Source organism: Microtus pennsylvanicus, chromosome 22, assembly GCF_037038515.1.
Source record: "Microtus pennsylvanicus isolate mMicPen1 chromosome 22, mMicPen1.hap1, whole genome shotgun sequence".
In the NCBI taxonomy this organism is placed as follows: Eukaryota; Metazoa; Chordata; class Mammalia; order Rodentia; family Cricetidae; genus Microtus; species Microtus pennsylvanicus.
The window spans coordinates 32,004,551-32,022,844 of NC_134600.1; the positions used below are offsets into that span (position 1 = coordinate 32,004,551).

Below are 18,294 nucleotides of genomic sequence, written 5' to 3' on the forward strand. Positions count from 1 at the left end.
GAAGAAAGCTTTGACGTGTTTTCTCAAGATCTAAAGATTGCTGTCTGGAAGCCCCAAAGGCTCGAGATCTCCAGAGGAAATGCCCTGCTCAGAATTCCCTAAAGTGCACATCTGAGCACCATTAGCAAAGGAAGAATGGTCTGTCAGGAGTTCCATGGGGAAATACAAGTAGAAAGGTCATTGCTAAGGCGGCAGGGACTCAAAATGTCCAGGGACCCCGCTTGAAATCAACACCTCTTATGAGATATGAAAATAAAATAAAGATCACACATGACAGCTTGCTTAGATAATTCCCAGCAGGAGCTGATCCCCTAAATCAGGCTCACATAACAATTCCAAGGAGAGCCTTGTCAAAGAGTGTAAAATACCAGGTCTATGAAACCTGTAGTGAAAAGCCGATCACCATGAGTTTTGTGTTTAACAGAAATGGAAAGTAATTGCAAAATATTTTTTTAAAAAAATCACCCAATATCCCCATCAAGAGATTACACAGAGAATTTAGCCACAAATAGCTTGAAGATTTGTAGTGTTCAGATTTATGGTAATTCTGTTAGTTATAGAAGTGAATCTTCACTCATTCAATCTCAAGCTCATCTTTGTTAGAAAATGCCAAAAGGAAAATACCATCATACCAAAATGCCATTAATTCTGAGGATGTGTGTGTACATTACAATTTCTTACTACTAATGGCCAGAGTACACAGCTAACATGCTGGTCTATGGAATAATTTTGTGTTTCTTGCTTTCAAGAACAAACAAAATTTGTTGTTATGACATTTCAAAGAGCTAGTCAACGAACTGCTAAAAAAGACTTAGAAAACAAAACTCCCAAACCACAGTATATCCCTGCACAAAAGCTAGGGGTGTATTTATATTTGAGTACAAATGATTATTATATCGTGTCAATCTTTTGCTTGTATAGGACATGTAAGAACCCTAAATATTTGGATACAATGCATATTCAGTCTATGAAATATGAATAGACCAAATGTGATTTAGTGTGCTAAGCCTGTCCTTCGGAGGTGGGAACCTGTCTCCAGGGCTGGTCATCAATAATGTAGCAACACCCATCTCCTTCCGTTGGGACTAGCTCTTTGCATAGTAAAAGCAAGGGCACATGTTTTGCACAAGCCTTTGCATATGTGCCTTTCCAAATCTTTACAGTGTCTTTGAGGAATAAAATTCAACATGTTTTGACTATGTTCATGTAGCTTAGGCTCAACATATTTAATGTGCAAAAGTAAACAAAGCAGGAATGGGTATTTAGTCTGGTGGCCTATTTCCTTGTTGTATGAATATTCAAAAACCCACCTGTTCATACTTTACACATGATTCCTGCAGAACCGCAGCGACAGCTTAAGCAGCTAGTTCTGGTCCAGCGTTTTATAACTAAATACACCCTGACATCTCACAAAATGCAGTGTAAGACACTTGCTGTTACAGGCAAACATCTGTGTCTATACGAAAAATATTTTTATAGCCTCCTAACTGCTTCTTGCTTCAGATAAATGAATAAAAATGGTATAAAATAATTTCTTCCCTTAATCCAGTCAATGTTCAAGAATTGTATAGTGTTAGTGGGGTAGCTAAAAGGTATAGAACATAGTTAGGTGTATTAGTATTTTGATTATCAGAATTGAAGCTATTTTCTGCTTCTAAGAACATTGGTCTTTATTCCCCAAGCACCAAATAGGCCAGTGTCCCCCAGCACAGCAGCTGCTGTCTAATTGCCCTAAAGAGTTAAGTGCTGCTCACGGTGAGCACAGATCAGTGTCTCTACAAAGTGGACCTTCAATTAGCATTGATGGATTGACTCTCTCACAGGCAGTAAAAGCTCAATTTACAGAAATGTATCCTATGAGACTAAAAATCCATAAGTTAAGATATGGGGCCTATTTTACGGTTGTAGCCATAAAATATGTACAAATATGGCGATCATCCTTTGTTTCTGTTTTGAAAAAATGTTTTCTAATTTATTGACATATTAAGAGATTATCAATATTTGTGTCAATCTAAGAATAGGCAAATGGAATTTGAATAGCCTCAGATATACTCTTCCTGCAGTAGAGGAGAAATTGTGAAGCATCGGAAAAAAGAAATATCTGAAGAAAATGAAAGTGTTGGTGCATAATATATACAATAACAATAATAAACATTTCCTGTTGCTGAGAAACATTTCACTTGATTTGTCCAACACAGACCGTCTTGAATATCAACATTCTGAATGCTTTCTGTATATTTTGTGCTAGACTTTAAGGCAGGTAAGCATGGTTTTGAAGATGAGCCAGCTGTGACCATTTAATTTGAAAGCATAATGAATTTCCTCTTCAGCTTTCATTGGAGTTGCATGGCTTTCCCTTTTGATCAGGTGACAGAAAAGATCCCCTTAGTCGGAGGAGAACTGAGCGTGCAGGGACTAGGCTGTTCTCTGCCCTAGCCAGCACTGCTCCTAAGTCCTCTATCCAAACCACTGCTGTTCTCTGCATTTGGAAAATTGGAGCAAATCAATTGACCAGCATCTCACATCAGAAGATGGGAAGTGGGATCAGTTCAGAGAGCAAGGAGTCAGCCAAGAGGTCAAAAGAGCTGGAGAAGAAACTTCAGGAAGATGCTGAGCGAGATGCGAGGACAGTTAAGCTGCTACTGCTCGGTAATATTCTTCTCTTTTGCTTTCAGCATCTGATTTTTTCCTTCATTTTTACTTTTCTCAAATTTTAAGTCTATTAATCTTGGAGGATTTAGTATAAAATATGCTTTTCCAGAGTGTCTAGGTGAACTGAGTTTTATGTATACTCTATATGTATTTCATAATTTGTTTTAGATTTCATACTTAGTGCATTGTTTAAGAGATACATATTAGATGTCTCAGTTGGCCTCTTTCAAGGATTACAGAATATCATTGCTAAAAGAAAAGTCATACACATCTATTACTTTATAGCATTCTAATCGTTCCCGAAGTAGCAGCTAAAATCCTTAATGGCAGGTCATAAAAGTCTTTTATTTGTTTAGACAGAAATAAACTGAGTGTTCGGCATCAAAATTATGGTGTTAAAATCATTTAGTCTCAAGTTTTATGCAATAATGACAAGATACTTAAAATATATCAAGAATATTACTAAGACTTTGGGAAAAATAGTGCCTTTAATTTTGCTATTCATTTGAAAATGTGGCATTCAGTTCCTTATAGAACACTTATATATTCATTGACTCCACAAATTATTGGCTACTTTTCATTACTTCAAAACAAAAACCAAATTTTTATGACAACTATAATTTTAATAGTTGCTCAATTACCTAAATGAATTAATATAATCTGTGCGCTACATATTTTTCACTAACAACTTAATGTCCAGTAGTCACTGACATAAACAACAACATTTGGAACTGCTTTTGGAAGGGAAGTAGGAAGAAGCTGGCAGAGATGGGCACAATGTTTTAGTTTAGCAGCATATTAAGTTTTAAGGGAAATTTAACCATGGACTTCTGGAGAAGAAGCAAAAAAAAAGGTATAATTTAAGATATTACAACCCGTGATATCTTTAGCACAAATATATGACAATATGTATTAGGTAAATACATCATATAATCCAGACGTGAAACAGTAAAAGGCATTCATCCAGTCTTCCATTTTCCATTTTTGTGTTTTCAGTTTTCCACATTCAGGCTATTGACTAACTAATTCTTTAGTTAGTTTTGTTTTTGGAACACTGACCACATATTACAATGTTGTATCTAAGATTACCCAGATGAATAAAAGCCTAAATCAATACAGAAACAAATCAGAATAAGAGCTTTGACTTATTGGCTGTTGTATATTTACCCTGAAGCTAGTTATAGACAATAACAAATCATTATTTCAGGATTGTGAGTCTATCGTGTAGCGAATTTCTTCCATTGTTAAGTGTTCTTTTGCTCTACTCCTACCACTGAGTTTCAAAAGCCAAGCATGAGCTGTGTCTATTTTTTTCTCAAGGAAATGGTCATATTCTCTCCTTCCTTGCTGGAGTTTGTGGCAAAGACTGCCCACAGGACTCCCAAGCAATCACCGAGAGATTGGTGATTTAGGAAGGTGATGGTAAGTGCTTTGAAACCATCACCCGTTATTTTCCAAGTTCCAGAGAATCCTCAGAGGCTGTACTGATGGAGTCAGAGTCACATGGATGTGGCAAGCTCAATAAAATGTAGAAGGAAAAGTCAGGCACTCCAGTAAGTGCTTTGATATTCCCTTACAATGGTACATTGGTGCTAATGCCCAGCTAGAGCTGATCAGGGCATCAGCTTGCAAGCAACCTTTGCCATCTGTTTCTCAACTATGAATGCAGCTCATCAACTTCTTCAAGCCCCTGCTTCCTTGCCCTCCCGACCACGGCAGACTGGATGCAAGTTTAGCCAGAATAAACCTTTCCTCCCTTAAAATAAATAAATTAAAAACATGTCTACATGCTGAGCTAAATTTCCAACAGAATTGATAAATGTTTTCTACATCCCATTTAAAAGAATATTTTCTCTCATTTTTTTTAAAAACACAAATTGTAAGTCAAATCACTCAAATGGTTGTATTACCAATTATAATAGCAATACTGTTAGACATTCACAGAATCATGGCACTCGAGGTAGGTGTGATGGAATAACTGGCCTACTGGACATGTTATTGAGATGGAGAAGGCAAACATAAAATAATATAAAGAGTTGACTGAAGATATGTCAGCAAAACTCAAGCTCCTCCCGAATACAATGATGTAATGAAGAAAATTGAGATTTCCTTAAATTATGAGGTGAGAGTTGATAGATTACTGATTGACTTCTATAAGCAGAAAAGCTTAACATTCTAGAGAGATATTCTTTAGGACACAACTTGTTATATGCAAAAATCCCAAACAGAAATGAAAGTATCCTAATTGTCCCAAACTTGGGGGTTTCATTAAGTAAAAGGGTAACTTTTATTAACAGGAATGAGAAAGAATTATCAGTAGCAACATTGTGTCTTTTACTTATCCAAGATGATAATAATTTTGCACTTTTCTTCTCATATCACTATATTATTTGCATCAACAATACTTAGGTTGAGCTGCTCAGCTTTAATTTAATAAAACAAATAACTCTGTTCAGTTTTCACTATTTTGATTTATATTTTAAACATTCGACAACTTTTTCTTCTTAAACATTTAACTCTACATTTGATTGAGTTGTCAAAGTCAAAACAATAAAATCCACTTCATTTACCTTTTTACCTGAACTCAAATTATCTATATTGCATTTTCATATTCAACTCGGCTTCATTAAGGCATCATCCCATGTCTTCTAGACCCAACTCCACCTTTCACCCTCAAACGTCTTGAATTCTCATCGAAACTACATCCACACTCTTTGGTGGAATCCGAACACCAGTTTATGACAACATATTTAGTTTAATATGATAGTGATCAATTCTGCATTTTACCCTGTACTTACAAAAAAGGTCTCCAAAACATGGTGCAATCTGCTGTTTACTCTGACCTGCACTGTCTAGTGATTTCTGGCTGCTAAAACATAGAACAATAAGATTCCTATTTGGCATGCACTGTGAAGTGGATGTAAACAGTGTGTTAGTGGAAATAGGTCTGAGGGAATCTAAATGGTGGATTCCCTCTACAAGCCTCTTCCCCATGTTCATGTTTGTTTTTGTTGTTGTTGTTGTTGAGGTTGAGAATCACTATTTTTTTTTCTTTTATTGAAGATAAATCCTTGTCTTGCCTGGAAGGGCTGGCACATACCTTTAATCCTAGCACTAGGGAGGCAGAGGAAGGTGGATCTTTGTGTGTTCAAGGATATCAGGACAGCCAGGGCTACACACAGAGAAGCACTGTCTGGGAGAAACACTGTCTCCATTCAAAAGATTCTTATCTCATACAAAATATACAAAGTATCCGGATTATAGTTTCTCCCCTCTATTTTTCCCAGTTTCTTCCTTCCTCCTTCCCCCCCCCCTGCCAGATCCACTGTCTCTCACTAGAAAAGAACAGCCTTCTAAAAGATAACACCCAAACATGACAAAATAAAATATAAGATTAAGCAAAAGCTATCTTATTAAAGTTGGGACACAACAACTCAATAGAACTAAAAGAGTCCTGAAAGCGGATACAAGAGTCAGATTCCCACTCATTCTCACAGTCAGGTGTCCCTTAAAAAATACTGCGTTCATAGCTGTAATATATTCACAGACGATGTGGTACAGAACCATGTAGGCCCTGGCTAGCTGTTTCACTCTGTGAGTTCATATGTGCTTTGCCATGCTTAGTTGGTTCAGAGGGCTTTGTTCTCCTGATGTCCTCCATTCCCTCTGGAATGTCTGGAAGAGGAGATTGTAAAATTCCCTGAGTTCTGAAGGCAGGGATTAGATGGAGACCTGCCATTTAGATTTTCTCTCCATGTCTGACTGTTGTTCTTTTTATTTGTTTCATCTTCTACAAGAGGAAGCTTCTCTGATGATGACTGGATAAGCAATGGATTTCTGAGTATAGCAGAATATCTTTAGAAGTCATTTTACTAATTTTTATTTTTGTTTTTACCTATTGTGTTTCATTTCACCCTAGTTTTCTGGGCTTTCCAGTCTCTGCTTCTTGGTCACCCAAGCAATGTCAGGCAGAGTTTCCTGCTCATGGACTGAGCCTTAAATCATATCAGATGCTGGTTGGCTACTCTCACAAGTTCTGAGCCACCGTTGCCCTAGTATATTTTGCAGGCTGGACATATTGATTGTAGGTCAAAGGTTTTGTGGCTGGATAGGTGTCCATGTTTCTCCTCCTGTACCAAGGTGACAAGAACATAAGAGCATGCTACATGTAGGCACCAACTTGACTTCTTTATGTTCAGTGAACATTGTGTGTGTGGTCCTCAGCAATGTGTTAATGTGTTCTGTTTGCAGAGAGCAAACCTTTGTCTTAAGAACAGCCTGGGCTATTTGGGAATTTCCATCAGGCAACAACTCAATTGAATGCAATCCAGTCCCACCACTGGAAGCCTCTCCTGGCTACAAGAGATGACCAACTGAAACTCTGTATCCCCTCATTACTAGTGGTCCTCATTAGAATCACCTTCAGATATTCCAGGAAGTTTTCACTGAACTAGGTTTCCATATCATTCCTCAAATGCCCCCCCCCCCTCAATTGTAAGTATCCCTCTTTCTTCTTTCTCCCTCTAACCTATCTTCCACTATCCGGTTCCCCCATTCCTGTCCCCATTTGTTCTCAGTCTGCCCATAAAAATATATTCCATTTTCCCCTCTCAGGGAGAGCCATGTGGCCCACCCCTGGCTCCAAATCCTGTTTCTTTACCCCATTTTTCTGGATATACAGATCATAGCTTGGTTATCATTTATTTAATATATAATATCTTCTTATAAGTGAATACATACCATATTTGTCTTTCTGATCTAATTTACCTTACTCAGGATGTTTTCTTTTCTAGTTCCATCCATTTGTCTAAAAATTTGATGTTGCCATCTTTGGAAACTCAAAAGGCTGAGAAACACATAATAAAATGTTCAAAATCCTAAGCAGCAGAACAATGCAAATAAAATAAATACGTTGAGATTTCATATTATTCCCTTCAGAATGACAATGATCAAGGAAACAAGCAACAGCTCACGCTAGCAAGGATGTAGAGCAAGGCGGAACAGCCTTCCATCACTGATTCCAGGACAAACATGTACAGCCACTATGAAATCAATGTGGCAGTTCCTTAAAAAGCTTGGAATCTATCTAACTCGAGATCCAGCTATATCACACTTGGGCATATATACCCACAGGATGTTCCATCCTACCACAAGTACACTTGCCAAACCTTGGTCATTGTGACTTTATTCATAATAGCCAAAAATTGGAAACAACCTAGATGTTCCTCAACAGAAAAATAGATAAAGAAAATGTGGTACATTGACATACAGAAATGTGTTCATGGCTTTTTGTTCTGTTCTATGGCCTACTAAGTTAACCAGGGTCATCTAGGTGTCTGAGATTTCAAAGCATCCAGTAGAGAAATATCAACTCGATTATTACCTACAGTAGCAAATAAAACAGAGCACACATTGAATTCCTACTTTATATTCCAACAAAATAAATTTCCTATTAAGAGTTATTCCTCCTTTATCCTTCCTAGGAATAGCATATTTTGCAATCCCTCATGCTTTCTCATATATTCTGAAACTTTTTAAATTAAAATATAAATATATATTTCTCTTCAACCAAAGCATGTAATTTCAGCCGTGGTTTCCCTGAAATTTTAGAAAATCTTGCTTTCTTTATCTTCTATCCTAACTGATGTTCAATCCTTTAATTCTACACAGTCCCTCAAAATTCTACAACACTCTTCCCAACTGGTTTTAACAAAAGTAGATCTCATTAACACTGACTGTCGATCTCACTTTGATTCTTTTATAAACCCCCAAATTACCTTCATTAAAGCAATAATGTTTTAAGTTTCTTGGCTGGAAAGTACCATTTTGAATTTGTCTGAGCCAATAATGAGCCTTCTGTTATAAGATCCCAGAAGTCACATTTCCAGTGACAATATCAGGTTGAATCTCCTTCTCTCTCGTCTCACTGAGATGATCATTAGCTTGTGGTTGAGTAATAGTCAGTGGTCATCTCCAAATGTCACCAAATGTTCACTTGTCCCATTCACTAATAGGAAGTAGAATTTCATTGTTTTATTTCCTATATTAATCTGCATAATAAAGTTTTACTGAAGAGCAATTTACACCTTGGTGCTCTAAATTTTATCCATTTTTTTTGTCTTAAGAAATTTATTCCACTAATTATGTTTGACTTTGCCATCTTCAGAGTCCTCTGGATCCTTCCTCTTGATGACTGAAAATGCTGCTCTCCTTCCACCCAAAAATCTTTCATTTACTTTCTATTCCCCTTGTATTCCCTTACTATAGCTATTTTCAAAAGTTTTAAATGTTTATAATTTGCAAATTAGTCTATACTCCTGCATTCCCTCTAGTTGCTTGTGGTCTGAATTTCTATGGCATAGCACAGAAACAGAAGCATTCGTAAAAACAGATAAATGGTAGAGGCGGAGGCACAGACAGGAAGTGTTCCTCAGCTGTTTTCAGTGACTACAACACAACCAGGATTTACATGGACAAACAGAGCTAAGGGGAAGCTTTGTGTGGTTCAGCGAGTTCATCTGCCTTTGAAATCAATAGGAAAGTGTTGATCAATTTTATAGAAATGGGATAATAATTGTCATTTAGTTACATTTCATATATATACATATACATATATATATGAAGTAGATTTACATATATTACCCCAATTACCATATGGGCCACACAGGATAACCATTTTATAGGAAAAAAATGAGATTGGAAGATCATCCAGAAATTTTTTACTATTATACAAATATATGATGTGATATGAATTAAGGGAAAAAAATAGAGAAAACATAGAAAGAAGTCACAGAAATGTGATGTTTGATTGCATGTTATAGTAAGTCAGAGGAAAGCATAGGAGGTTAACTAGAGAGTGTGAAGTGTGGCGCAAATGGGAGTCTTTGCAAGAAGAATAAAGACAGCTACCTAAGATATCTAACCCTGTGATTGCCTTTTATCATGAACAAGTATCTCTGTCTATTATTCCACCGACCTATGGATGTGGGAGGAGGAAGGATATTATTAATGAGAGAAATATATCAAATATACTCAGGCCTTTCGTTTCTTGATTTATAGTTTCCTATTTCCAAGTAGCCAATGGAAATAGGGCAGCATCGTAATTAACTAAAGGAATCTGATACAGATGATCCACTCCCTAAAGGAGCTAGGTGAAGGGAAGGATCCTAAGGGAGACACATCCAGGGCTCCAGGCAGCAGATAGTTGGGATATCCTGGGTAGACTGGGAAGGAAAGTAGAAGAGAGGGTACCGAGGATGGGAGCATAAGAGCTGAAGATAACCCAATTGGAGGAGGGGCAGACTGGGAGCAATGAGAGACATATCTTGATAGAGGGGTCCGTTGTGTGGCTACGGGGAAACCAGGTGCTAGGGAAATTCCCAGGAATGAAGAGGATGATTCCAGCTGAGACTCCTTGCAGTAGTGGAGAGGGTGCTTGATCTGGCCTTTCCCCATAAGCAGATTAGTGATGACCCTAATTGTCAGCACAGAACCTACATCCAGTAGCTAATGGAAGCAGATGCAGTGCTCCACAGCCAAGCACTGGGCTGAGCTCCTAGAACTTAGCTGAAGAGATGGAGTAGGGACGATATGAGCAAAGGGGGTCAGGATCATTATTGGGAAAGCCACTAGAACAGCTGATCTGAGCTAGTGGGAGCTCATAGACTCTGAACTCACAGCTGGGAATACTTCAAAGGACTGAACTAAGTCCTCTGAATCTAGGGGACGGTTATGTGGCTTCATCTGGGGGGAGAGGGAACTGGCAGTAGAACCAGGATCTATTCCAGCTGCATGAATTGACTTTTTGGAGCTCATTCCCCCTGGAAGGATGCCTTGCTCAGCCTTGATACAGGGAAGAGGGCCTTGGTCGTGCCTCTACTTGGTATGCCAGACTTTGTTGACTCCCCAGGGGAGGTCTTACCCTCTCAGAGAAATATAAGGAAGATAAATTAAATTGAAGAAACAAAACACATTTCCTTAACACCAAAAGCACATATACAATAGTTCCTTTCTTTTCTCTTTCTTCTTCCTTTTCCTTTTTCCTCTACTTGAGGCCAGCCTATGATGGATTGTGATGGAGAAGAGAAAGACATGTTTAATTTTACTCATGAGAATTATCGAGTGGAGTAAGTTATTCCTTAAAAAGATGAGATGTGGGGAGGAGCCGACCCTTGACTGCAAACAATGATGACGAAAGCATGCTTCTGCTTTACCTTACACCAAATAGTCTGAAACCATTTAAATATTAAATATTTCACTGACAATTCATACCTGGAGACAATATAATAAGGCAGCATTAGCAGGAGAATTGAGTTGACTTGAAGGTAAATCTAGAATTCATATGACACATTCATCTCTACTGTTCTCATTCCTCTTATGCATAAAACAACATCATCTACAAGGCAGCTCATTCTACGTTCCATTTTGTTGTACAATTATATGACTTTAATGGCCTAGAAAAATTACCATACATATGAATATATATCAAGTTATTTAATATCGTCTTGCCTGCTTTAGCCAAATGAGCAATCAAGCCTTGTGTGTATTCAGCAAAGTTCACTTACAGCTATGGATATTACACGGATTTAAATTTTTTCGTATCTCTGGATAACAATATTGTATTATGTATAATAATTAATGCATATTAAACTGAGATTGGTTATATATTTAACTATTATATGAAACCAAATCATCTTAAAAGAAACAAGCGTGTATCTAAAATTCCTCTGGTACGCTTTAGCCCGGAAAACAATGTAAGTTTTGAGCAGCACTTAGAAGGAAGGAGCTATTTTAGGATGCACGCAGCATACGCAAACGGGCTGTCATGAGTATATTTAGCCCTGTAACATGATCTAATCCTACAAGAATGGAGTGCTGATTGTGAACTAAGTGCTTCAGTCAATGTGAGAACGGTAGCGACCCGTTCCTTTCTGAGCAACTTTGAGATGGAGTTTTACGTAGTGAACGAGATTTTTTAATAGCTCGATTTTTAAAACAGGAATTATGCCAATAAGGCAATGAACTGCATGGAAATTTCACTTAGCACACCAAACTCACCATGCAGAGCAAAGTAAATACATTTTAAAAGTCTTTAACAGCTACTTTATCTGCTCTTTTATTATTTTACAGTAACTAACTCTTCTGCCTACCTTAGGCACAACCTGGTAAACTACAGAGAATTGCTATATACTTACAACCCCTCAAGGCTCAGAAATAATTTGGGAAATTCCAGCTCCTAGTGTTTGCAGTATGCTTGTCATCTGATTTTGACCCCTGCCCTAGGTTGTTTCGGATGGCACGTCCGGGGTTCCAATATATTAAAGATCAAAACGGCTTAAAAATTGACTCCTGTATTGAACATGGAGATTTTTATTCTCATGATTCTATCAGCAATAGAGAATGACAATGGCTTGGATCACATTTATTTTGCAGCTGGAATTATAAATGATCCTAGCGGTTTAAAGCACAGCGGTGGATACGCATCGGCTATGAGCCGGTATTCCACCCTACCACACAACAGACCTGAGCGCATAAGGAGTTTTGTGCTTTTCCAGAACTCCTGGAATCACCTTAGTTTGCTAGCAGTGGATAAGAAAAGTGTGTTATCACCATAAATATACTTTTACTCTCTGAGATAACCTAAAAGTCACCTTTGTCCCCCAAATGTGTGACACCGTTTTGAGTATTCTATAACAGAGAAATAAAACAGGATAATATGTCTGTGATGTTTCAACCTGACCAATAGTGGTTCCAAAGTGCTATCACATGTCTTCATGATCCGTGACACACGTGACCATATAATTCTGGAATATTATTTATGTGTGTACTGTGATGGAAATGAAACTCATGGCCCCACATATACTAGACATATACTCTACCTCCAAGCTGTACTCTTTTTTGAAATTCATAAAGCATTTTCTTGTTTTCTAAAGGTTGATATTTCTTTTAATTGAAAATACTCCATAAATAATTTTTACTTTGTTATATAAATCATAGACAATACATAATCTCTTTAATTTTAATTTTTTGAATATCAAAACAATTGATTATTTTGATATTCATAAAATGAAGCATTCTTTGCTCAGTTTTAAAATTCTCTAGTTTTTTTTTCCAGTAGTACCATTTTCACTGAACAAAATACAGTGCTAAGTGAGCCTGCAAGGGATAGGACTGAAGCCCCAGCGAAAAGGTGTTATTTCCCTCCCAAATTCCCACAGCCGGAAATCTTCAAGTCACCAAAACTAAACTAAGCCTATGTATTTGAGGTAGTGGAGGAGAGCCCATGGGGCTGTCCTTGTGCCTGATGACCCTTGGTTCCCAGTATCCCCTTCAGCTGCTTGTGGTTGCAGACGCAGGGTTCGATTACAGTATTTTGGTCGGACCTAGAACCCACAGGTCCTCATTTAACACCATCCCCGCACAAGTAAATGAAATAAATAAATAAGCCTCTGAAGGTCCCGTGCTTGATGTCCGCATTCACTGGCTCTGTGTTTAGCTTCCATGGCCTGTGGTAGAAAGCACACGAGCGTAATAATGCGAAGAATCACGGCTGTTCACGCGAGAGGAAGAAACGTACAGAACCACAGGTGGAAGAAGCCTTATTTACTGCGGTCTTACCACTCTTCAGTTTTCAGTATTATACATGAAAAGCAGCTGCTCAGACAACTGTGGAAATCAGACACATTAGGATATGCCAGAGACAATAAATATTTGCTGCATCATAGACTTAAATTTAGATGCCCCCAGGGCTGTTCCTCCAGGCTCAGGAAAACATGTAAAACCATATAGAAATACTTTATTGAAAAAAAAAGGGTTGTCTCATACAAAAAATAAAATCTATTTTTTAAATTTATTTTTTCTTTAAAGTAATTTCATACATTTTGATCACATTGTTTTGTTATTATTTTTCTCCCATGTCCTCCCAAATCCTCCCAACTCCCTATGCAAACTTTTTGAAGATCTCTCTAACCCTTCCCCTTTTCAAAAATCAAAGCAAAATAAACCACATCAAAAAAAAATAATAAGAGAAAAGAGTCCACTTTCCATTGCCAATTGCTCCTGGGCATGGAACCTGCCCTGGAGTGAGGTTGGTACACTCAGGGACATGCCTTTGGAGAAATCCGATTTGCTTTTGCAGGCAGCTATTAGTCACAAATAGCTTCTTGATTAGGGGTAGGTTATCTTTTAAATATAAGTTCAAAGAATTATTTCTTTCATGTGAAATTTATCATACGATGATGGATGCGGATGACAATTTAAAATGAAACATGAAAAAAATTGTGAGCGTGGAGAAGAAGGTAGGCAGGAGAGGAGAGGTCAAGGTCAAAGGGTTGTAGGGAAAATAAAAATCTACGTCGTGGTGTCCATGTGCTCTAATCCATATTCATAACTATGGTTTCAATAAGTTTTTAGATTTTGCGTTATCAAATGCAAACTACCTTTCGCTTATTATGTTGAGTCTATGATAATTTGATGAATCAAAATAACTGCCTATCATACCGAGATACAAAATGTGGGGCCACTGGAGGTGGGACCAGGATTTATTCCTAGGGTATGACCTGGCATTTTGGATCCCATTTTCTATGGAGGGATACCTTGCTCCCTGCATGGATACAGGGAGGAGGGCTTTGGTCCTTTCTCAAATGACAGACTTTGCTGATTCCCCATGGGAGGCCTTACCCTCTTGGAAGAGTGGATAGGGATTGAGGTGGGGGAAAGAAAGGAGGAAAAGGAAGAGGATTTGGGATTGGTATGTAAAATAATAATAATAATAATAATAATAATAATAATAATGTTTTAAAAGAAGAAGAAATGAACCTAAGTCATGACCTGTGATTGCTATACTTTAAGTTGTCATTTCTCAAAAAAAAAAAAAAGTCCTTAACCTCAAGAGAGTTTCAAGAAATACCTTCAAAAGGTCTCGACTGACACCTTAAAACAGCCACTAAGTTTGAACCGAGTTCTTACACTCTTTGTTAGGGAGCATGTGTATTTCAGGTCTTTCTATATGACGCTTCAAGAGTCAAGTGGACGCCAAAATATTTTACATAATGGATCACAAACTACAATACATGTCACAGATAAGGGTGACTGTAGCAGCTACAGTCCCACTCTGGTCCCTCATATCTGCCTCTGTGCACCCAGATCCTGTGACGTGAGACACACCCATGTTAGCTCAAGAGTCTTCCTTCATTAGGATAAAGGAAATTACAGCTCCGTACAAAGGTATTGCCGGCTGCTGAGGAGAAGAGCCTGTTTCAATCGGGGTAGATTTCTTGTTTGAACAGTCCTGGCAATAAAGTTCTTTGCGGTTTTCTCCTTTCAGCATTTATTCAAGCAGAGACACAGAGTCATCTTAGGAGCTAAAAACTATTCAGGGTCTGAAATTGTGAGTGACGTCATTGTGCTGCAAACCCTGGGATATAAGCATCTCAATTCATGTTTAAACATAAAATATGATTTTCTCTATTACTACGAAATATTTACTGTAGAAGTTATGCTAATAGAGGTATTAACAATCTACACACAATAAAATAGTAGGTATTAATACTAATACAAATTCAGTGTATCAGTTAATAACGTTTGTTTCATTTCGTTTCAGGAGCAGGTGAATCTGGAAAAAGTACGATTGTTAAACAAATGAAGTAGGTACAGAATGATTTCAACTGTTTACTGTTTGATGTCTATCTTTGCATTGAACAATTCTGTGTTATTTATTTTAGTTTTTTATTATAGTAGAATTACATCTTTTTTTTTTCTTCTCCTTTTCTGCCTACGAGTCTTCCCACATTGCCCTCTTGGTCTTTTCCATATTCATTGTCTCTTTTTTTTCATTAATTTTTGTTACATATTGGTAAGTACAATCTGTTCATGAAGTCTCATCCACCTGAATGACCAGTCATGAGCTGAAATAGGGCAACACTAACACACACACACCCTCACGTGGACAGGCAGAGCACAGGAGGCTTCACCCCTGCACTGAGAACTACAGGCAAGTAAGAAATGCTGACAGCGGAAGAAGTAGTCTTCCCCATTTAAGAGCACACATCCGATAGCATTGGTCAGCACGGAACACCTGCATACAAGTATCATTATACAGACTGATAAAAATCTGTTTAAAAATGCTTTGTGAATCTCTTTCAGAATTCAAGCAACCTCATCAGAATTTACAGGCAGTGGCAACGTTTTTCCTGATTTTTTTGAGTATTCAATTATTACTTCTATTGCTTAACAAACACCAATTTCTCCTTTCCTTTTGAATTTTGTCTTTTGGATATTAATACCAGGAGCTGTGCTTTAATTATATTAACCCTCAAATGAACGAGCTTTCGAACAATGAAAGTCCAAACTGCAAATATTTGAAATGTGTCAATCAAGAATCCATTTGAAATTTGGGAGAAACTATTTTATCATTGACATTTTTTAAAATATGGATATGAAAGATTTTTTCACTAATATCACTCCAATAGATTCTGTTATGTTATTACATTATATTTTCTATTTATTCTTTTTAATGGGATAGCTGCCTACATTTCTAAATGAAGAAGTATTAAACACAACTGCTATAAATAAAAACTTCAATGAAAGATGAATAAAATAAAGCTAGATAGCAGTGATGAGGCTTTCTGGTTAATCCGAAACCTTTTTTTTTCTTCAATATTATATTGCCATGTAATTTGCTTGTCAACTATTATTTAGGCTCCAGTTTAGAAAACTCACCTATAAGTGCCAGCAAATGTTTCTCCTTTTTTTTTTCTCCAAAACATGTTTTTATAACCAGCATTGTTCTATCCTAATGGAGATATCTCTCATTCCTTTATATTATTATTCTTTTCTACTACCCTATTATCTAGGACATAATCACACTTGAAGTTATCTTATTCTTCTTAAGTATCTGTTACTTATACGCTTAAATATAGTTTTAAATGAATAGTTTTTTGCTACATAAAAAGAAAGCTTTTAAATATTAAATAATGTATAGTCAGACAAAAATTAGAAAGTAGAAACAAAGCTAACAATGAATATTATAGATATATAACTCTGACTACCATCATACATTTAGGAGGCTGATGCAGGAGAATGACTGGAAGTTTGGGCCAGTCTATGCTGTGTAGTGAGTACCATAACAGCCAGAGCTGTGATGTATAATGTAAGACTATCCCAAAAAGCAAAACTACAGTATTTCTCTAAAAATTATTATCTGATGCAAAAATGAATATTTACAGCCACTATTTTTAGAAGTACAGTTTGCAAAATCTAGCACATATAATTTTGCTACATCTAGCATAAATTTAAGACTGGAGAAATTGTAGACTATTAAGCGCACTGGTTGCCTTGGCATAGTATGAAGGTTAGGTTTCCAGCACCCTTATGACAACTTAAGACCATCTTTAACTCCAATTGCGGGCTATCTGGCACCTTCTTCTGGTTTCTCAAAACACCAAGCACATGCAAAAAATTCAGGCAAAAGATTCATACACAAAAAAGGAAACTAATCTTTAAAAATATATAAGTATCATAGTATACATACATATATAATAAACTTGGAAAGTCATGAGTGTTCTTTAGCTATACGTATATCTGAGAAACTGCAAGAAGAATTTGAAATATGTAAAACATAGAAATAATTTAAATATGCAAAGTATGAAAATATAAGTAAAATATGAGTCCTGTAACTATTGAAAATGGTAAAATGGAAGATAAAGATTCCTAATTTAAAAGAAAGTACAAGCAATCAATGTGCAAGCTGTTGAAGCAATTTGCTCACTTGCATTACTATGACGTCACTGCACATGTGTATAACAATGTCTGACCAGCCCATGTCCAAAACTCGGTCACTGTATGCCTCCGTTCACCTGAACTGCCTCATTTATCTATAAAGTCCTCCTTGCTTTTGACCATTTAGAAAGAGCTCTAATGCTAAAATAATGAGCTGATTATTTCTGCTATTTCTTGTCTTTTTGGTTTTTTATTTCTATTACCCATAATAGAACTTACCACAGTTTTTCTAATGTCTATTTACACAGATATGGCCACAAACTTTCATAAAATACAAAAATCTGTCAAAATGGTAATTTGTTTTTTTACAATTTGGTGCTTCTCATTAGACATTTTACTGTGATGGAAAGGTTTCATGGTTATGCTCTCTGAACCAAGCGTGCCTTCAGTGGTCATTAGAGGACCTAACTGTAATTTTCTGTAACATGGCTGGGGGTTACAGTGATACATCCTGCATAGACTGGAATTCCACTCTGGACCTACTGGGACGAGAGTCAGGGGAAATTCCGTCATTTATTTCAGTACATAATGAAAAACTAAAATGACCAATAAAATCTTACTGGATTGAAAAGATCTAGGAACCGACTTATACTTAGACAACTCTTCCTAGAAGAAATAAAGCTAAGCCGCTGCTTCTATCATATTTTCCCTCATAGCTGTCAGAACTTGAGTTACCAAAGGAAATGAATGTCCCAAAGTCACCCACAATTGGCATTTTAATTTAACAACTTTAACCATTTCTATGTTTTGATTTTGAACAGAGAATAGATTTTATTAAGTCTTGTTTTGATCTATTTACAAATATACCATTCTGCATTTTTATAGTCTATTTCACCACCTGTTTTTTTTTGTTTGTTTGTTTTT

The 18,294-nt window shown here is 36.9% G+C and overlaps 1 protein-coding gene across 1 annotated transcript in view; it reads left to right on the forward strand.

The window, feature by feature from the left end:
• Positions 1-2,531: 2,531 nt before the first annotated feature.
• Positions 2,532-18,294, forward strand: part of Gnat3 (G protein subunit alpha transducin 3) — a 36,488-nt gene continuing 20,725 nt past the window's right edge. Inside the window, exons 1-2 of the mRNA XM_075955984.1 lie at positions 2,532-2,649; positions 15,254-15,296. Of these exons, the coding sequence (XP_075812099.1) occupies positions 2,532-2,649; positions 15,254-15,296 (161 nt within the window). The remainder of the gene's footprint in view (positions 2,650-15,253; positions 15,297-18,294) is intronic.